Consider the following 22,802-nt stretch of genomic DNA (forward strand, 5'->3'; position numbering starts at 1 on the left):
TTCAATGTTGCCATTGCCTTGCACACAAACCAGCTTTCCATCACCCATTCTTACTCGCAAGCAATTGCACAAGTGAACAGAATCAAACAACGATCCATTCAACGTCATGTGATGAGTACAACCACTATCAAGTAGCCACGTATCTTCTTTCCCTTCAACAATCTTATGCACTTCCATTTTAGCCATCAAGGATATTTCTTCAACCTCCTGATCATCCCTTTTGACTTGAGAATTTTGGGCTTGAGATTTGTTTCTGTAATCTCTTGCCAAATGACCTAGCTTATTGTAGTTTCAACATTTTGCAGGTGCTTTACCTCTACAAAATTTCTCCAAGTGTCCCTTTCTATTACACTTGGAACAAAACAGATATGATCGGAAATTCTGTTCAGGTTCCTCCTTCTTTCCTTTCTTTTCGTTGTTGTTGTTGAAGTTACCTTTGAATTTCGATACCTGCGCCTTGCCTTTGAATTTGGCCACCAACGTCGTCTCGGTCGCTTGGCCACTTGTAGAGAGTTCACCAACTCAGCAATACTTATCTGCGATAGGTCATGCGAGTCTTCCAAAGAAGAAATTTTTAATTCAAACTTCTCTGGTAAGCTCACCAACACCTTCTCAACAACGCTTGCATCCGGCATAGACTCTCCAAGAAGCCTAATTTCATCCTTATCAACTAAAATTCTCGTCTCAAGTTCAAGACTTGCATTTGCTTCGTCTTGATACTTCCTTGAAACTCCTCGTTTAGCCTATCCCATGCACCTTTTGCTGTTTCACAGTCAATAATTCTTATAAAAATGGTCCCTGATACAGCTGTGTGAATCATGCTAAGCGCCTTGTATTTCTTAGCGTTCTCCTCTGCATAGAACCGCTGCTGCTGTATGATTGGATTCTCTCGCAACTCGACAGGAGGTGCATCAGACTCGACCGAGCTCCAGAGATCGACACCCTTCAAAAAAGTTTTCATCTTCACGACCCACATGACATAATTTTGACCGTCGAAGGTTAGTGGTGCTCCGGCTATGACGCTCGTCATGGAGGTGTTTAGGCGTACTTTAGGTTTCAAGTTTTTTTTAGCTCTGATACCACTGGTGGAGGGAAAAAGGAGGATGAGGTAGGAGGTGTTTAGAGAGAAAGGAGAGAACAAACTATACTTTAAGTTGCAATTGAAACTCACAAATTGAATTCTCTGCCATTACAAGCACCGTCATGGGGTTTTTATACTAACTTAACATTGGTTGAAGAAGTTTACTAAAATACGTAATAGTATTTCAAGAGACCAACTTTAAGGTCCTTTATTGCCCTTGAAATCGATGGCATTTATTACTTTGCCAACTTGTCTTGCCTACTGCACTTGTCTTCAAATTGCATTTGTCTTCATGCAACGTTCCTTAGTGTCGTGAGATAATTAACTTTGGACTGTAACATTTGATGTCAACTGCAACATATATAATCTAACGGTCAAAAGGATGCGGAATTCTGTACCCATATATAAAATCCCACCCTTGGACTGCAAAGACAATATGTGAGTGGAAAATTTGTCTTGTGACCCTAATTAAAAGCAAGAATTAGCTTAAAATGACAACTCATGTTATCTCTATCATCATAAAACTACTAAAGATTGCACTTTAGCCCGAAAGATTAAGACTCTAGTTGATTGGAAATATAATCATGACTACAATAACAAAATTACAATACTAAGGCAGTAACAATTGGTTCTAAAAGATATGGATGTCATGCCATATGATGGTTCTATAAGATAATAAACATAGGATAGTCATAGCATGTAGCTCACCTCACTGTCAGCATATATATCATAAGCATAAAAGTTACGTACGTTGTGTCTCAATACACAACCCAAAACTATCCATGTTTCTATAATATATTTGAAAAACTAATTAATTATAATGAAAAAAAAGCAAGTTCATATTGAAATTCTTCACTTAAACACATGGATAAACTGACTAGCAAAGGAGCACATCTCAATAAACAGGTAGGTGAAACAAATAAACAGTCATGCATGATTAAGAGCAAACGGTATTAATTAAATCAATTAACCAGCCATTTACACAATATATAAACAAAGTTGTTTACTTTATGAACAACTCACTCTTGATTTAGCATTAATCTGACGGAGTTTGCTAGCGTATGGTTCTCATCCATCAAGGAGAATGTTGAGGGGTGCTCAAATTTGACAGAGAACCCTACTCCATAGCAAACAACTACAAACCAAGCGGAAAAAAACAACTTCGAATTCACACACCAGATGATGCAACAATTTATATCGGAAATTATTATCTTTGTGGAAATTTAATAAACAAAAGTTGCTTTCATGGGAACAATATCAATGTAGCAAGGGATCAATCTATTTTAGTAGAATAATTGGATATTTTGTTAGATTATGGAGTGTGTTTACTTTCTCTTATTTAAGAAATTAAACAAATGGAAGTACTATTACTTTAAGAAGGTTGATGAAATTTATGATAAAGTTAATATGACAATTAAGATAAGTTTGAATAAATTTTCTGAAAAAAGTCAATGATCAATATCGTAATAGCTAGTAATTTTTCATGTTAGAAGTGTGACCTTACAATTTCATTGTAAGCATGATATTTTTAAAAAGCATAAACTGGTAATATTTTATAAATGATGCAATGTTATGGTTGCGCTGTCAATGTAAACTATGATATAAAGAATGCACTTTTGCTATTTTCATATCATTTAATCAGTATAAGTAATGTGGTCTGATATGGTTATAGATGGGTTGAGAAAAATTTTTAAAGGTAAACCAAGGCTTTTCTAAAAAAATTATGGGTGGTAAACCCTAAAAGTAATGATAGGTAAATAAAGCTTTAGGATATTTTAATAATTTTAAAAGTTTATGAAAATCTGTTAAAAGGTTAAATTATCCTATTAATTCATTTTCAATCCCTTCCTTTTTTCACCTTTTTCTTTTTCTTCTCTCTTCCTCTTCCATCTTCTTTTTCTTTTTCTTTTCCTTGAGAATTTTTTTCCACAGCATAAGTTCTCTATAAGCTATAAGTTTCATTAATAATACGCATTCTTATTTTAACCACAATATAAATCTATTATTTTAAAAAAAAATACCTAAAATTAATTGTTTATTGATTTAAGTATGCAAGTCAAGATTGACATCTAGAAGATATCATGAATTTCTTATCTTTGTACTCTTAAAATATTAAAAGTGTAAAGCCAAACTAGTCATCAATAAATTTTAAAATGTCTTTAAGCACCACCTTTAAACTTAGTATGCGTCCTCCAGTGCCTTAATTTCTCTTTACATATATAATTACTTATGGATTCATTTATTTATAAATAAATTAATAATGAGAATGTTTTATTTAAAAAAAACGCTATATTTGTACCATAAATAAGCTAGTTTAAATGCTTATCAGAAACACAAATGTTAATTTCTATGTTTCTAACGACTGAAGCATGTTTGTTTAATTTCCTATCAAAACAAATGAGTCTTATATATATTTCTGTTTGATAGACTAATTTGCTTAAACTTGATAAATAAAATAGAAATTTGATTTTGATAGAAAAAACAAGAAGAAAATAACTCTAAGTTAATTGGAGTAATTACCAAGATGCATGCGTTTTTTCTACCACCTCAACTGCATTATTCGCCATTGACTTCTTGGTCTGCTGGTCAATGTTGTTGGTGGACAGAGGCACAGAGCATCACAATTTCCAACATCCCCCAAATTTCCACACAACGAGATGATTGACCACTACTTGCTGATGGATGAATTAATGACAATTTTTAGAGAGAGAGAGAGAGACAACTGAATTATTGGAATAATGACCGATCGAGGGAAATAGACTCTTCACCAGACACAGACGCAGTCTTCAACATAACTAGCCATTGCTTCTGCAGAATGAAAATCCACCAAAAGTTATGGTACATTGCATTGCCATTGCCATTGCCATTGCCGTGAGCTACACACCTCAGCTGCATTATTCGTCATTGACTTGGTCTGCTCATCAAAGTTGTTGGCGTCTCATGATCATCAATCGCAAGTTCCATGACTCTAAGTTCCACAGAAGAAGACGACAAATCTATTGACCACTTCTTGAGTCATAATTAGGATGAGGAAGAATAAGTGATATGGTTCATGTAAGTCATTATGTATGGAAGAATTGTGATCTTTGGGCAGTGCCGGTCTTGAGACGACTCAAAATATTTATTAGTCAAGAGCTCTAGTTTTCTAATTAAGTGTCGGATAGTGAGTGATTTAACGAGGATGTAAAGTGTAGAAGAATTTGAAGTTGTATATGGACTCAGAAGAGTGAAAGACAAGCACTCTTTAGTTGTCGTCGATTTCACCTCCACCACTCCATCCCTTCCTCCTTCACCGTGCCCCTCTCGATCGGTCAATCATTGTTGCCACTCACATCTCCCTTCGTTGTCATACATGCATATTTTCCTTCATCCTTGGCGGCCTCCCCCAGCCATTCCCTTCCCTTGTCGGAGGAAATTTGACTAAATCAATCCAACAAGTAGCTTGCCCATAAATTGACAACTTGAAATGATGAGAAATTGATATGGTATTGCGGGTCACAACTTACTAATTGCGACACCCTTTTTGATACGGTAGACATATTTATGGCGGTGTGAGTTCCCTTCTTGCTCTCTGTCATATCATTTTATTGCATGCGAATCACCCCCAATTTGCGTAATATTACTTCTCCACAAAACTCAAGCATGCTATATTGTTTTAAATCCTTCAATCTATTCTTCAGATTTGTGAATATCTTGCCTTTGGGATTTAAAAATTAAACCGCATGACTTTCCTAGAGTAGTCTCACCAATAAATATTAATTTTATTGTAGTCCTCTACAAATTCATTTTTGTTAATGCGGTGAGTTTGCTAAGCAGAAAGTTTTGTTTTGCCGCCATGGTTTCCAAATTATCTTGTCAGCTTATAAAATATATTTCACATTTATTTCATTTTTTTGGCTCTTACTATTTTTAGTAGTTAAATACTAACACTATAGCATTTTTATATTGGACAAAATAATAATAGTGATGTATTTGTGATATTTTTTAAGTCATTTTTTTTTTCATAAGATGAAAATTTTATTTTACTTTAAATTTTCAATTTTAAGTTAACTATTGCAAAGGACTCAACAGACTGCAAGGAAAATATTTATGATTTTACCCGCCCGTATCGATTATAAGAATTCAATTTCCATACAATTCATCTTCAATTTGGATCATTTTCATCTAATTCATAACTTAATTGATGTTATAATCATAATATTGTTTTATTCGCAAAATATCACAAACATACGGTTACTAAAAGTAAAAGTATCATACTTATAATGAAAGTTCACAGTTTAACATGAATAATTACTTATTGTTATGTTGGTCACTGAGTTGTTTTTAAAAAATCTCATTTACTATACAATCTTATCTCAATCAGCATATGAACTTCATACCTCCATTTTCTATAATCCAACAAAATATCCAAGTACACTATTAATTAAGAGAAGTTAGTAGAATTTGGAACAACTAATATTTTATGATATTTACTAATTATCACATCGATAATTTTCCAATGAAAGCAACTCTCATACTCTCATTTACTAAGTTTCAACAAAGACAAAGATTGCCAACTCAGCACAAAGATAAGGAACTCAACACAATAGAATCCTCTTCTTCTATATTGTGGAATTGATCATAAAAAGTCCCATTATTTCTATCACCCAAACTTCCACACAAGAAAACGATCGATCGATCAATGGACCAGTTGCTATATTAGATCGATGAATATTATATTGCCAATTTCCACAGAAGTAGAGCAGGATGACTGATTCTTGCAATAATGATTATTAATGACGGAGGGAAATAGACTCTTCATTTCATTCTTCAATATATATAAATAGCCATTGCCATTGCCATTGGTTTCCTGCAAAATTAATAAGAATATAATCCACCAATTAAATTAAAGAGTATGGCAACGACCTGGAGAAGCAGACTCCGTTTCCGTGAGCCATGGCCACTGCACCACCCCCACTACTACCGCTGCTACTATCAGCTTCCTCTTGTCATGCTTTGTTGGCTCATCATCCTCGCCTCCTTTCTTGTGGAGGTAACTGGAGTGGAAGCGAGAGTGAGCAGCGAGGGATGCTTGCCGAGGGAGAAAGATGCTCTCTTGCATTACAAAGCCGTCATCCGAGATCCTTCCGCCCGCTTGTCTTCGTGGCAGGAGGCCCAAGGAGACGACTGCTGCGCATGGACTGGCGTAGTCTGCTATAACAAAACAGGCAGCGTACGTGTGGCCGAGCTCAACCTTGGAAATCCAAAGGCCTTCCAAGAAAATTGGACGGATTTCGCTTTGAGGGGTGAGCTGCTGCATCCATCATTGTTGTCTTTAACTCATTTGCGAAACTTAAATCTCAATTTCAATGACTTTGAAAGAACCCAAATTCCACCTCTCGTTGGTTCTCTTCACAAACTGAGTTATCTTGATCTTTCTTGCTCCAACCTTGGTGGAACCATTCCCCCTCATCTTGGAAACTTAACCAATCTTCGTCATCTTGATCTTTCTTGGTCCAACCTTGGTGGAACCATTCCCCCTCATCTGGGAAACTTAACCAATCTTCGTTATCTTGATCTCAGCGAAAGTTCTAATCTTTATTTTCCTAAAGACGGTCACAGCCTAGACTGGCTCTCCGGCATTTCTTCTTTGAATTATCTGGACATGACCAATTTGAATCTCAGCGATGTTTCCCATAATTTGGTATCAACAATCAACATGTTACCTTCTCTCCAACAATTAAATCTATATGACTGTAGTATTAGTAATATCCCCCTTTCTCTCAATTTCCCTCTCAACCTCACACTTCTCACAACTCTCGATCTTAGTTTCAACAACTTCAACTCTTCTTTTCCTAACTGGTTGTGGAATCTCACAAGCCTCTCGTCTCTTCAACTTTGTAACTCAAATATTCGAGGAAGGTTGCCTGCTGAAATTGGCAACTTAATTAGCCTCGCACATCTTGATCTTTCTGGGAATTTACTCTCTGGTCCCCTACCTGATACATTATCAAAATTGAAGCATCTAACATACCTCGACCTGAGTGATAATTTACTTGGAAATTCTTTACCAATGGGGATGATGAATCTATCAAGCTTATCAATATTATACATTACTAATTGTTCACTAATTGGTCCAATACCCAGTGAATTAGGGAATTTAACTACTTTAAACCAATTATCTCTTGAATCCAATTTCCTTTCTGGATTAATACCACATGAGATTGGGAAACTAGTCAACTTAGATCATCTTGACCTCTCTATTAATTCCTTTGAGGGTGATATTACTGAGTTTCATCTTTCCAACCTGACCAAACTATACCACTTGTTCTTGTCTGATAACCACTTTCTCACCATAGCAATAGACCACAATTGGACCCCTCCTTTTCAATTAGAGTTAATTAGCCTTAGTTCCTGTAAGGTAGGTCCTAGATTTCCTACTTGGCTTCGTTCACAACAATCTATCGACACTATGCAATTGGACAATACAAGCATAGAGGGCAGCTTACCTGAATGGTTTTGGAACTCTTTTTCCTTCATTAGATTTTTAGATCTCTCCCATAATAAAATTAGTGGTACTTTGCCAATATCCCTAGAGAGTTTGACCAAATTAGACTATTTAAATTTTGGTTCGAATTTACTAGAAGGTCTAATTCCTCATTTACCACCCAACCTAAATTTGATAGATCTATCTGACAATGCATTTTCAGGGTCGTTACCACCAACGTTATTCAAACCACACTTAGAATATTTAATTCTCTCCCATAATCAAATTAATGGAAGCATACCATCTAGTATTTGTAATTTTCTTACATTTCAACACCTCAACTTATCAAACAACAAAATATTTGGAGAAATTCCCCGGTGTTGGCAGGAGGGTTCATTTCTTCAATATATTAATTTGAAAAATAATATGTTCTTTGGAGAAATTCCAAGCTCTCTTGGCAACTTGACGAATCTTGAGTTTCTTCACTTGAATAATAATAATTTCAAAGGGCATCTTCCATCATTACTGCAAAATTGTGCTCGACTATTGGTTGTTGATCTTGGCAACAACAAATTCTCTGGAAATATACCTTTGTGGATTGGGCAAAGTTGGCGGCAGTTGCGCATTCTGCGTTTGTCCTCAAATATGTTCGATGGCAAAATTGATCCACAACTTGGGTATTTGTCGGATTTGCAAATCATTGACTTTGCAAATAATAAATTATCAGGGCCAATACCACTTTCCTTTGGAAATTTCAGCACAATGATTTCAACATTAGATGAACAACTTCCTTCCTTTGAAGTACGAAAAATGAAAATATGGGACACATACCCAATTTATAGCGGAAGTGAAAGTATTACTTTAATCACAAAAGGAGATCAGCTTACTTTTTCTTCAATTCTTTATCTTATGAAGAGTATAGACCTTTCAAACAATGAATTGATAGATGGGATTCCTGAAGAATTAGGATATCTTGTTGGACTTCACACATTGAATTTATCACGAAACTATTTCAAAGGCAAGATCCCAGATAGCATTGGCAGAATGAGTTCATTGGAAACTCTAGATTTATCCTTTAATAATTTATCAGGGGCTATTCCTCAAGGCTTGTCACAACTAAATGCTTTGAACCATTTGAACTTGTCTTATAACAACCTCTCTGGAAGCATTCCCTCCGGGAATCAGCTTCAAACATTAGATGATGCATCCATTTATATTGATAATCCGTATCTTTGTGGAGACTTAGTAGGCAAAAGTTGTTTTCATGGAAACAATACCAATGCCACAAGCGAGGAGCATACAATGTTATCGCCAATGTTATCAATTTATCTGAGTAGCACACTTGGATATTTGGTTGGATTGTGGAGTGTGTTTATCATTCTACTATTCAAGAAAAGATGGAGGTACTCTTACTTTCAGATGGTCGATAAAATTTATGATAAAGTTTACGTGGCAATCAAGATAAGATTGAATAGAACAATGGATGAATAGTTTCTTTTTAGAAAAAATAAAGTTGAAGATGAATGTACCTTTTCATATATTAGAATTGTTAGCTTTCATTGTAAGCATGGTACTTTTAAGAATCATATTCTTATGATATTTTGCAAATGAAACAATGTTATGATTGTGCTTTTAGTGTAATCTATGACGCAAAGAATGCAATTATTTTTGTTTTCATTTTATGAAAATTATTATAATTCTCTGCGCAATGCGGTAATATGAATTCCTAATACTAGATGAAAATGAGATTATAAGTTACTCATGCAAGTGTGGTTAAGACTATGATGGTTTACTTGCACATTGTGTTAATCTTCCAGTAGTTGATAGATTTATTGATTATTATCATGACAAAAATTTATAAAAAATTATAAACACTATTATGAACAAATTAATAGAACTAGAGTAAAAAATTATTATATAAAAATATAAATGTGAAATATGATTTACCAAATTTCAGAAGTTGAAATGATCAACTAAAAAACTATAAGGGTAAACTAAAACTTTCTTCCTAATTAACTCACGGTATCAAAATATAAAAAAAAATGAATTTGTACGGGTTTTTAATAACTTGCTTGTTATAAATTTCACTAAAAAAAACCCTTAATTTAGGGACGAAAAATTTTCGTCCCAAATCTTTAACAAATTAAATTTAGCGACAAATAAATCGTCGCTAATTAACAACGAAATTTGCAACGAAAGAGTTTCGTCTCAAATTAGCAATAATATTTTGTCAACAAAATCGTTTCCAATTAGTGACGAAATTTGATATTCGTTACAAACCCCGCGACGAATTCATATTCGTTGTAAATTTTGTAATGAAAACGATATTCATTGCAAACTTTGAGACAAATTCAGAATTCCTCATAGAAGTTTGAGGCATATAAGGAATTGATGCAGCCAATTTTGTGATAAATGCATGGATTTGTCTCTCTCCCCTTACCCTATTCTCTCTTCTCCGACTGGCAGCCAACCTTGGCTGGCTGCGGGGGAGATTATGTATCCATTTATATTGGTAATCCTTATCTTTGTGGAGACTTGATAAACAAGAGTTGCTTTCATGGGAACAACACCAATGCGATAAGCGAGAAGCATGCAATGTTATCGCCAATGTTATCAATCTATCTTAGTAGCACACTTGGATATTTTATTGGATTATGGAGTGTATTTATCCTTCTATTATTCAAGAAAAAAAATGAAGGTACTCTTACTTTAAGAAGGTCGATAAAATTTATGATAAAATTTTTGTAGCAATCAAGATAAGATTGAATAGAATAGTGATTGGTTAGTTTTGTTTAGGAAAAAAAAAGTTTGTGATTAATGTAACAATAAGTTGTTTTCATATTAGAATTGTGAATTGTAAGCATGGTACTTTTTGGAATTGTATGTTTGTGATTTTTTACAACTAAAATAATATTATGATTGTACTTTTAGTGTAATATATGAGACAAAGAATGCACTATTTTGTTTTCATTTTATGAACGTCAGCGCAATACGGTAATGTGAATTCCTAATAGAGTAATAAAAAATGAAAATGAGATTGAAAATTATTAATGCAAGCGTCGAATCATTTGTAGTAAGTGTGATTAAGATTATGATAGTTTACTTGCGCATTGTTTCAATTTTCATAGTAGTTGATAGATTTATTAATTATTATTTCAACTTAACAAACTTTAAATTGATAAATTTTAAAATTAAAATAGATTATCCATTCGATAGTTACAACTAAAATAAGTTTTAAATATATTTTTAAAAATTAAAAACTTATGAGAATCTTAAAAGGAAAGTGACTAAATTAATAGAGCTAGAGTAAAAAAAATATATAATTTACCAAATTTTATAAGTTGAAACGATCAATTGAAAAAACTATAAGGGTAAAATAAAACTTTTTTCCTAATAAGGTCACCGTATCGAAAAAAATTAAAATAAAAAAAATGAACTTATAGGGGCTTTTCAATAACTTGCTCGTTATAAATTTGTTTCTACGCCATTATGTTTGGAATTGAAATAAAAAACAACAATGAGCAAAGTAGAATTAGAAAATGTACAAAGAAAAAAATATGTAGTTTAAAAATTATGAAAATAAAGAAAAATTATTATGGCAAACTTTAAAATTTAAAAAATCATGGGAAAAGTTAAAAATTGAAGTTGTTATGGTCAAAATTAGATAGAAGGTAAAATGAGAGATTAGAAAATAATGGATAAAGTAATCCTTTAGTCATCAAATTCAAAATAAAAATATTAAAAGTAAGTTGTAAGATGAAGTAGAATTTTAAAGGGCAATAATTAATATTAGCAAACATATAGCATAACAATGAAAAAAAATATACATAATTGAAAATTTGTAAAGGTGAAGTGGAATGTTTTAAGATGAAATGAACATTATAAAATATTTAAGATAAATCACATTTTTGTTAAAGATATGAATGCAACAAAACTAATCCAGAATGTAATCTCTAAAATATAAATATGGAAGCCACAACAAATCCCAATTAAGAGCATAAATTACAGCTATAAAATCTTAAGTTGCAAATTATAATGCTATCTCAATTAATTTTAAATGGGGTTGATCTTTAAAAAAGTTGTTTTAAATATTTCACAATTAAAAAAAATCATGTGCCATGTTTTTTCATAGAAGAACTACAATGAGCTTATAAAGAGTGAATTATAAGAAAATTAAAGGTGCATTTAGTCGATAATTTTATAATAAATTTATGTAGCAATCAAAATAAGATTAAATAAAATAGTGGGTAGTAATACTATTTTTATTACATACAATTTAGTATAAGATTTTGTGCTATACGTGAGTCCTAAATAGATGGGAATAAGATTGAAGATGATCTAAGTAGATAAGAATGAGATTGAAGATGAGTATATTAGATGCGGTTAAAATCATTTTCTTGTAGTTTGTGTCAAATTTAATGTTGATAGAGATTTATTATTTTATGTCTTAATTTAAGAAACTTAAAATTGATAAATTTTATAAGTAAAATAAATTATTTGATCCAAAAAAAATATTGTTGTAAAAGTTTGTGAGATCTTAATGTAAAATATAATTGATTAAATCTAAGGAACTAAAATGATAAATTTAAAAAATAAAAAATGGATATGTTTAGAAGTAAATAAAAAATGTAGAAAAGTATGAAAATATATAGAAATTATTATCACAAAAATTTTAATTGAAAATTTTGGGAAAAAAATAAAATTTTGAAAAACTTATGTTTTTATGATAAAGTAAAAATTAGTAAAAGGTAAAGTAAGAGATTATAGAGGTATGAATAAGGTAACATTTCAGTTTTTTTTGAAAAAAAAAAAAAGTATCCCATGAGAGTAGATTAAAAAATTAGGAAATTTAGATAATTATAGAGATGATGTAGAAATTTTCAAGGTAAAAAATGAATATTAGTGCAGTAATAATGATAAAAGATTATAAATGCAATTTTTAAGTTGAAATAAAAATGATAAAATATTCAAGGTAAGTTGAAATTATTAAATAATAATTTAGTGCTTTTCTTTTTATAGATTTCTGCTTAGATTTATTTTTCAATCAGCTCCCATGTATCAGTCCTATGTACGGGAGGAATCCATGCAAGTGGGAAGAATCTCTTTGAGCCTTGCTCGGATGAGCTTTCTCAACTCAACACTCATAGAATGAAACTTCCTTGAGAGGAGATATCCTTGCCAAGTTGTTTTCTTCGGCCTCAACCTCCAACAATTTCTAACAATCATTGTACTCTACAGTCCATAACCGCTCCTAACAAGACAATTTGCATCAAATATGACACTTAGAGGGTGTTTGGCTGAGCTTATAAGCTCTCTAAAACAGCTTATAAGTTGTTTTAGAATTTATAAGCTCTTCAAATTTGTTTGGTAAATTTTTTTTCAAACAGCTTATAAGCTGTCAAAATAAGTTGTTTTGGAGCTTATAAGTTGTTTTTAAAAAAGTATGGAAGACCTACTTTTTTTTAAAAAAAATTATTTTAATAATTTGTTTCTCTAAAATACCCTTATATAATTTCATAAATCTCATCTTATCCTCCATAAATTTTTATAAGCCTAATATCTTTTTATCTCCGCCGACTTTTCTTCCAACATTGTGTCATCTTCTCCGCCAACACCTCTTTCTAATTTTCTCTCCCCCGTTGCAGAAACTCGCCCAAAACCCTCTATTAATAAAAATCTCAAAACCCTCTATTAATAGTATTATACCCTTTTTGATAATTTTATTAATAAAAAGATCTTATAATACCAAACACATCAATATCTTTAAGTTGATTGTAATAAGTTCACTCAAACACTTTAACAACTTATTTTTAAAATAAGACCTAACAATTTATAAGCTCCTAAAACAACTTATACGCTGTACGAACTTATAAGTTGTTTTTAATAAGTTTAGTCAAACATCCTCTTAACCAATAACCAGATCATGTCAAGTATTTAATTGGTCACTGTCTCCTTTAGTAGTCAACCCCTCTCAGTCAACCTAGTTGACTCCTAGTTTGCGTGGCAGCCCACATAAACCCTCTTACCCTTCGACTTATATGGGTGAATGAAGATAAGTGAAAATATGATGGTCTTTTTATGTGTATAGGTTTTTCTTCTTTCTTGAATTCTGTATAGGTTTTTCTTCTTTCTTGAATTCTCTGAAATCACTTATTTTTTCCTCGTGTACTCACGAGTTCCAACTCTCATTCCAATACTAACTTCACTAAGAGGAGTCACACCGACACCCACTGACGTGTGTCGACACACAGAATCACATACTCGATCGGAAGGCAGAGCTACAATAAAGAAAGAGAGAGAGGAGAGACCTAAGCGAGGGAAGGATGTCATTAGACTATTATTTTATTTTATCTTTTTGGTAATATAGGTGGTATTCAACATTAGAAGATTAATTTTGGAGATGATTAACTCGATCCAATAAAAATTCCTACCATCAACAAAATAAATTGATAAGTGTAAATAAATCCTAATGGACAAACCTCATAAAATTTTCAAACTTTCAAGATGTAATATACAGTTGAACCCTTTTGTATAAGGAGCCGTTCATCAAACTCCATTACAATCCATATGTTTTCCCGAGTTTTAATTACTGATTTCAATAGACATTCATTTTTTGGAAAACTGTTTGATAGATGGCCCACAACATAGAATCTACGTCGTTGAACCCACAGCCTCAAGGTCTCATGGTGGAATTAACTCCACCACTACATTCCAATTCAGTCCCTAAAATCCTTAACTAACATTAATAAAGTGAAGGTACTAAAGGAAAATGTTAGCATCAATTGGGGAATATACAAATCTGAAATTTCAAATTAGAAATTTTTGGAAAATAAATATTTCCTTTTATATTATAATTGCCATAGACTTATATTGACTAACAATTGATGCAAAGGCAAAAATAAAATTGATCTGAATTCTAATATGCATTCCATGTTTTAAATCATTAATTTAACACTACAACTAGGAAAAAGAGGAAAGAAAGAGAAATGTATTTATCATCAATCTTCATGATCACTGATTTTTTACTTTAAAATCATCTACTGTCTTACCGAATGTGGAGCGAACGTGTTGGCACATCCGCGTCAAATTCTCCAATGCATCCTTTAGCACTTCTTTTGCTGGATCACCTATTCACCCAGACAAATTAGTGTTGGCAATTGTATGTTACAACAAAGATTCATATAGAAAATAAAAATAGTAGGAGAGTAAAAGTCATTCACAGTATAGATGAAGAATCGATGATGTATGATTCTATTCCACAGTCCGATCAATTGGAAGAAAGATGGAGTATCATCTCATGTGTACAATACAAAACACGAACAATGAAATGCTCAATTTTAAACCTGAATCTTTGTTTCATTAGTTCATCTTTTTTAAAAATCTTATCTAATAATCTCATTCATCCATTATAGCATTTTTTTCATCTCTACCACACTAGCTTTTACATGATATTCTCAAGTAGCACAAACCTCTTATCCATCGAGGCATCGAATCTTATAAATTTTTTTAGCTTAAAAGGTACAACACAATCAGAAAAACCTCTAAAAGCTCCTCTCCATTTAAAGCCATTGTTTCTATATCTTCATTAGTATTCCCTTGTTGGACCATATAACATATTGAGTAAAAAGCTCTAATTGATGGAGCCTGGTTGGACATCTGTTCATGTGCATATTGTCATTGTAAATAGGCAAGAAGAAAGGAATATTTCCTTTATATAGCAGATAAATTACTAACCAATGGAAAAAATAAAAACTACTTATGCCAAAAAGGTAATCATTCAAAGACTTGCAGTCAATTTACAACTGAGAGATTGCGTATTCTGGCAACAATCTAGAAATTAAGAGAAAAGAATAAGGCTTTCAAGCATAAAGGCAATTTAAGGATGAACTAATAGTACCTGTGGTTTGAACTCTTATATTGACCTTGTTGTCAGAAGGATGTGGAATACTGTACCCACAAAATACCACCCTTGGACTGCAGAGACAATATGTGAGTGGAAAATTTGTCTTGTGACCACAATTAAAAGCAAGAATTAGCTTAAAATGACAACTAAAGTTGTCTCTATCATAAAACTACTGAAGATTGCACTTTAGCCTGAAAGACTAAGACTCTAGTTGATTGGAAATATAATCATGACTACAATTACAATATAAAGGCAGTAACAATTGGTTCTAAAAGATAAGGATGTCATGCCATATGATGGTTCTATAAGACAATAAACATAGGATAGGCATAGCATGTAGCTCACCTCACTGTCAACATATCATAAGCATAAAAGTTGTGTCTCAATACACAACTCATGCAATCAACTACTCAACTATCCATGTTCTATAATATATTTGAAAAAATAATTAATGGAAAAAAAACATCGAGTTCATATTGAAATTCTTCACTTAAACGCATGGATAAAGTGATTAGCAAAGGGCACATCACGATAAGCAGGTAGATAAAACAAATAAACAGAGTCATGCATGATTAAGATCAAACAGTATTAATCAATTAACCAGCCATTTACAATATATAAACAAAGTTGTTTACTTTATGAACAACTCACTCTTGATTTAGAGTGAATCTGACGGAGTTTGCTAGCGTATGGTCCTCATCCATCAAGGAGAATGTTGAGGCGCTCAAATCTGACAGAGAACCGTGCTCCATAGCAAACAACTACAAACCAAGCGTAAAGAAAATCAGCCACAATTTACGCGGCGCGAGGAGGTGGTGAAAAGGGAGTTAGGGATTTTAGGAGGGATGGTGCTATGCACATCTTATTTGTACGATTTAGACAGAATTTATTCATCAGGGGCGAAAGCGAACAGAAAACCTAAATTCACCGAACGTGGAAGTGTATATCCGGCAAAATCAAAATATAATCAGATTTTGCTCGAATTGCTCGGAACGAAGCGAACACCCAAGGAAAAAAAAAATAAAGCCGCAAATGGCGGGAAACGCAAGATTGCAGACACTAGGGAGCGCCTTGAAGACAAACCTGACCCTGGCGAGGGAGGACTAGAACGAAGGCTGACGAAGAGGAAGCCCCTCCTTCGATTAAAAGAGAGAGAGAGAGAGAGAGAGAAAAGGTGAAGCTTTGAAGAAGAGACCTGAGAGCTGGGCGAGGAAGGACTCTGACGGCGTCCGGCGAACAAGAAGCTTCTCCTTCGTTTGAGAGGAAAGATGCGGCAGTGCTAATTTATAGAGTAGTTTCCCTAGACTAAAATACCCTCCATTAATTCGGACTCCGCTGAACCGGTCTAATCAGGCCGGTTCAAAGGATTAATTTTTTAATTTAACTCAATTCAAAACGAATTATGAATTAGATAGATCAATCCAGGGACTCAGTAAAATTTAAAATTCATATCTTCACTATTTTATTTTAGAAAGATTTCATCTAAATATCACAAATTTGATATTTTAAATATAAATAGATATAAAATATAAAATTATCATTTTTATTTTAAAATTATAATAAAAAATAATAAATTAACATAAAATTTATTTTATATGTATTTTTTAATTCGTGGATCAAATTTAGACTTGGGTTGATAAACTTAAATTATTTGACAGGGTAAATTGACGGCTTAATTCGAGTATTTTCCTACAATGATGTCACCATCGTTATAGCAAGCGGTTTGCAGCGCCAGCCAAAACTACCCCATATTTTAGCAGTTTCCGCAACTTATTTCTTCATCAAACCACCCGCACAGAATTAGAACAGATTGGCCTTTTGCGACTGAAGGTCTGCAATCCTCAAAGCCTTCGAGAGTGATTTCCACCGACTCCATTCAGTATGTAAAAAACACTTTTTCGGAAATATCAATTGTTTCTTCTCCTTTTGTTCATTTGTGAGGTTGATTAATGATTATCATAGTAAATCTCTTTTCTTTTCTAGATTTTCTTGTTTAAAATGGTTCACATTCATTTGCATAATTGTCTCGTTCTCTAGAAAGAGAAATTGCAAAAATATCATCATCTGAATTTGTGTGTATATTAAATTGGATATGTATAAACTTCATTATATTATAGCAAGGAAAGAGATGATAGTATAGTATTTGCAAGAATTTCTTAATGATACTTTAAAACTTTGTGATGATTTTTTTGAGTAATTTGACATTATCTTGCCTCATTAGCATATTCACTTATCAATCCATAGATCTTGTCTCTACTTTGTTTCTTTTTTGTCGTCGTTTTGCAAAAGACGAGAAATCCATCAAAAGCCATGGTGTTTTGCACTTTCTATACGACGGTACAAAATGGTGAAACCTTGGATCGACCCCCGCTAATAGAATACTATGCGCCCAAGCCCTGGGCTCTTTACGACTGTACAAGTTTTTATGTGCAAGGGACAAGCTTTTATGTGCTACGCTATATGCATGTTCTTCCGTCGTCGCCTGGCCTGAATCCTTCCCGTGGCCGATAAATGATCTGCAGCATAAATCTGTGTGTGTTAAAAATTGAATTTTGGAGAAGTGTTTTCTATAAAACTCTTGTCTTGTTGATAAATTGTGTTCCGCCTTCAGATTTCGCCCTAGCAAGATAAGTCGGCGGCGGTCGGCGGCGGCGGAGAGGGAGATGGAAGAGCAGCTGATACAGAGGGATGGGCCGAGCAAGCGGCGGTGGTGCGGCGGCGAAGCGGCGGCGGAAGCCTGGCGGATAGGGTACGTGGCGGCGCCGATGGTAGCCGTGTTGATGTCGCAGTTCTTGGTCCAGGTGTCCTCCACCATGGTGGTCGGCCACCTCGGCGAGCTCGACCTCGCCGCAGCGTCCATCGCCTTCTCCCTCGCCAACGTCTCCGGCTTCAGCGTCCTCGTAAGTCCTCTTCCTTCCGCTTCTGGTTGCGCAGGGTAAGTTCACCTTCCGCTCTTGGTTGGTCTCACCGTCTGTGTCAATAAGTTATCACTCACTCAGTAAGAGAACATGTTTTTAAGAAGGTAGAAGCATTCGATTTGGCTTTTCCTTCTTCACACAAACAATAAACTCAAGTCATTAAGAGACAAAGAAGCACTTTATGTTACTGTCTAGTATTGAAGAACTCCAATCAATTGTGGACAGTATCCCTTGTAATTCCATGCCTATCGATGGCCACTATATATAGAGATTCACAGTGTTGTAGTTGGTATATATTCGTTTCGTTTGTTTTGGTTTCAGGATTACATGATCAAATTCCAGCATGATTATAGTGGAAGGTTTATATAGATGGAAGCATAGAGGGAGAACTAAGAAAACTTTTAATAGATGTTGTTGAAAATGATTCAACTGATTGAATCAGGGAGGAATAAGATTCATGTATCAAATCATAATAGGTGGAACAAACGACTAGATGATGATTTTTTGTCTGCAGTCTGATTTCATCTCCAGAGATAGAAACAAAGCTTGCTTTACTTTGCTTGTACTTGTAGTATTTCATATCCTTGTTTGAAAACATGGTATGTTGATCTTTCAAGTAGTAGATTGTAGTGGTTGCTAATTCTTCAGTGTTTCAATTTGTCGATTGACCAACAGGTTGGGATGGCGAATGGCCTGGAAACTCTTTGTGGACAAGCCTATGGAGCAAAACAGTATCATTCATTAGGTGTCTATACATACAGAGCCATATTTTCTCTTCTAATGGCATGCCTCCCTATCTCCCTTTTGTGGGCCTCAATGGGGAAGCTTCTTCAATTAGTAGGTCAAGACCCCGCGATATCTCAAGAAGCCGAGCGATATGCTATATGGCTGATACCTGGCCTCTTCGCCTACGCGATCACTCAACCCCTAATGAAATTCCTTCAATCTCAAAGCCTAATTTTGCCTATGCTCCTGAGCTCAGTTTCAACACTGTGCCTTCATGTTCTTCTTTGTTGGCTTTTGGTGTACAAGTCAAGCTTGCATAATGTTGGAGCTGCTGTTTCACTAAGTATATCGTATTGGTTGAATGTACTTATATTGATTCTGTACATAAGGTACTCAGATTCCTTCAGATCAACTCGTTCCCCGATCACAAAGGAGGCATTTAAAGGCATTAACGAGTTCATACGAGTAGCGGTGCCATCAGCACTGATGTTATGGTACTAATTGACATGTTTCAGTTCTACTATTTTTTGTTAGTTCTTACATGTGGTTTCAATCTTACGACAGCCTTGAATGGTGGTCTTATGAACTACTTATCTTGCTCTCTGGTCTCCTGCCTAATCCAAAGCTTGAAACTTCTGTCCTCTCAATTTGGTAAGTAAAACCCATAAGTAAACAATGATTGATGCGCATAACTGATCAGTAACTTATTCAGTTTGGTATTCTTGAACAGCCTCAACAGTGTTGTACTACTATATTGCATACCGTGTGGGCTTGGTTGTGCAGCAAGGTATTTCTGAAACCATAATGCTTATGTGCTCGCACATAGATACACCTTAACATGTTCATTTTGAACTAGTACTCGAGTCTCGAATGAGTTAGGAGCATCCAATCCTAAAGGTGCTAAGCTAGCTGTGCGTGTATCCATGTTAATTGCTGTTCTGGAGGCTTCTCTTGTGGTTGCTACTCTCTTAGCCCTGCGTCATGTGTTGGGTTATGCATACAACAACGAGGAAGAGGTCGTAAACTATGTCTACGAGATGGTTCCCATGGTGTGCTTCTCAATAGTCACAGACAGCATACAAGGGATTCTCTCAGGTTATCTAATTGTTCTAGTACTATGAGTCATCCCATATGTTTATACTTTACTCGAGATATTGTATCGTAAATAAACACACCAAAACCATATCAGGGGTTGCTAGAGGCAGTGGATGGCAGCATTTGGGTGCTTATGTGAACCTTGGAGCATTCTATTTGGTCGGGATTCCGGTAGCTATTTTACTTGGTTTTGCATTGCATTTGAGAGGGAAAGGCCTTTGGATGGGCATTGTGTGTGGCTCCACAACACAGACAATACTCCTTGTGTTGATAACAAGCTTCATAAATTGGGAACACCAGGTAAGTTCTTCATTGTTCTATCTGAAACTCTTAGAATGAAACATTGTATCACATATATCTAGAGTATGCTATTGTCTTATCATGATCTTATTTTCCAGGCAAAATTAGCAAGGGAGCGAGTATTCCATGAAAGATTACCTTCACATAATGAATTGAAATGAAGGAGCCATCAGTTTCTCTATATCGAAATTTCTTCCTCTCTTTTTTTTTTTTTTTTTTTTTTTTGAGAAAAATGAAATTGTTTTTTTGATATATCATAAGATAAATGCATAAAACTAGTGTTTGGTTGAATATATATTTCTTCTGGTATTAGCTACTTGCTATTCTGTGATTCATTTTAGGTTTTTAGTTTGTCTAAAAGAGTTAATTTTCTTTCTATCAAGACCAAAATAAAGTTGCTTCACAACTACTAAAACAAAAGTAAAAAAGAAAACAAAATTTTGTATTAATATATTCATGGTTGATTAACTGGAGAAAACACTTATTAAAAATATTAATTATTTCTTCTTATTTGTTAATTTTTAAGGTTGATTATCACAATAAATCTCTTTTCTTTTCTAGATTTGCTTATCTAGATAGAGAAATTGCAAAAATACTATTATCTTAATTACACTTTACTTTTTCAGGTAGGAATTTGAGTTATGATTTCAAATGATATATGGGTTAATTCTCAATTTAGTCCTTTTTTTTTTTTTTTGACTCGGCCCTGATTTGTCCCTTATTTTTCAATTGATCCAATTTAATTCTCTAATTTTTGAATGTTTTTTCTAAATCGATCCTTCTGTCTAAATTCTTGTTAAAATAGACAAGAAGACTTATTTAAACTTAGAAATCGCAATCAAAAACTCACGGTCGTCATTTCTTCCATAATTGTTCATCGATCTAAGGAGGTAGTGTCTTCTTTTGGAAGTCTCACGCTTAAATTGTCCATCAATCACGTTCAGATTTTCCAATTCTTTCGAGTAAACTCATTGAATTTCCTCGTTGTATTTCATTTCTAACATTTTCTCCTTAAATTTCAAGCGGTTGCATGGAAAGGGAAGGAATCAGAGATCACTTAGCTGGACTCGCTTCTTCTCATAATCACCTTCTCAATTTTTTTTAGATCATATCTTCTATTTTATGTAAATTTAATCTCTATGTCAACTTTTTGAAGCTCTTTCTCAATCATTAACAAACCCTAATCTTTTAATCGATTTGTTTCACTCTTTTCCCAAAATATGTAAGTTTTCTTCTTCTTTATTTGTTTTTTTTTCATGATATTTTTTACTTTGTTCTTGCTGGTTTTGCATATGTAAATCAAGTTTCACACTCAGAATCACTCGTAAAAAATTCCACTCCTACAAATCAAACGAATTTAAATCTCTGAACCTTCTAAGAATTTGGTATATGCTGCAGTGTTCTGTTGGGATATTTCATTGTTTCCAGTTCCTTGATATCAATAAAGTTGGTCTTTTAACATCTTTTGTTAATAATTGATGATGAGCGAGCGAGGTGGATTTGCAAGGTTAGGTCCATTTCGTCTTTGTTAGTTAAACTTTTTTATTGTATGTATGTATGTGTTATAGACTTGGAAAAGTATGCAATATGGTGAGATTGTGTTCTAGTTAATATTTGATTTGAATTTGATTAATTTTTATGATTGATAATGGTTTTGTCAATGATTGATTGCTATAGACACTTGGTAGTATTTAATCTCGTCAAGTTTCATTTTCTCTCCTTTTCGAAATGATTTACTCTTTCCAACCTTCCCATGAGGCTACACGATTCAATTCTTCTGTACCACTTTGGAAATGAAAAAAAGATTTTGATTTTTTTATGTTATTGTGTTTTCAAAGTGCAAAAGGGAAGGTTTAAAAGTTTGTGGAGTTGGAAATTTGATCACGATGCCATATACTCCCTCCTTCATAGTTTTATTACCTCATTAAGCATGGTCTTAAGTAAATTTGGCTATTATCTTGTTGTAGTATTTTACTTTTGTGTTTACATTTAAAAATTCTATCCGTGGAATATTAACTATATCATTCAGACATAGTTGGACTTGTTAAGGTGATCCGTGTTAAAATTGTGAGCCTTTGAAAAGTTTAATCTTTTAACGCAATTTATACTTTTGCTCATTGGAAATAATATTCTTTTAAATTTATTTCTAATGTAGGCCATAATATATATTGTGTTTGATGGACGTAAACCTAGTATTTATGATAGTAGAACAAAAACACATAATGAAGTAAATAAATTTACTGGCGCTTCACACAAATCAAATTGGAACAGAGAAGAGGTAGAAAAAGATTATGATGCATTTTTGAAGAAACA

The 22,802-nt window shown here is 33.6% G+C and overlaps 2 protein-coding genes across 10 annotated transcripts; one reads left to right on the top strand and one right to left on the bottom strand.

The window, feature by feature from the left end:
• Positions 1 to 1,145: 1,145 nt before the first annotated feature.
• Positions 1,146 to 16,717, bottom strand: LOC122007126 (DNA-directed RNA polymerases I and III subunit RPAC2-like). Of its 9 annotated transcripts, none has more exons than XM_042562906.1 (6): positions 16,646 to 16,717; positions 16,102 to 16,211; positions 15,445 to 15,521; positions 14,597 to 14,674; positions 2,105 to 2,216; positions 1,146 to 1,504 (listed from the first exon to the last, which is right to left on the bottom strand). In XM_042562906.1, the coding sequence occupies exons 2-6, from the start codon at positions 16,200 to 16,202 to the stop codon at positions 1,456 to 1,458; spliced, it is 417 nt and encodes a 138-aa protein (XP_042418840.1). In that variant the 5' UTR covers positions 16,203 to 16,211; positions 16,646 to 16,717; the 3' UTR covers positions 1,146 to 1,455. The 9 variants fall into 9 exon arrangements, with proteins under 9 accessions (XP_042418840.1, XP_042418841.1, XP_042418839.1 ...); XM_042562907.1 differs by having other exon boundaries at positions 1,146 to 1,432; positions 16,534 to 16,694; XM_042562905.1 differs by having other exon boundaries at positions 16,534 to 16,694.
• A 1,079-nt stretch (positions 16,718 to 17,796) lies between these two features.
• On the top strand, positions 17,797 to 20,714 carry LOC122004742 (protein DETOXIFICATION 10-like). The gene is made up of 8 exons (XM_042559581.1): positions 17,797 to 17,981; positions 18,062 to 18,350; positions 19,044 to 19,588; positions 19,659 to 19,745; positions 19,825 to 19,881; positions 19,951 to 20,189; positions 20,284 to 20,489; positions 20,588 to 20,714. The coding sequence occupies exons 1-8, from the start codon at positions 17,962 to 17,964 to the stop codon at positions 20,648 to 20,650; spliced, it is 1,506 nt and encodes a 501-aa protein (XP_042415515.1). The 5' UTR covers positions 17,797 to 17,961; the 3' UTR covers positions 20,651 to 20,714.
• Positions 20,715 to 22,802: the final 2,088 nt, after the last annotated feature.

This window comes from Zingiber officinale, chromosome 7B (genome assembly GCF_018446385.1).
Source record: "Zingiber officinale cultivar Zhangliang chromosome 7B, Zo_v1.1, whole genome shotgun sequence".
NCBI classification, from domain to species: domain Eukaryota; kingdom Viridiplantae; phylum Streptophyta; class Magnoliopsida; order Zingiberales; family Zingiberaceae; genus Zingiber; species Zingiber officinale.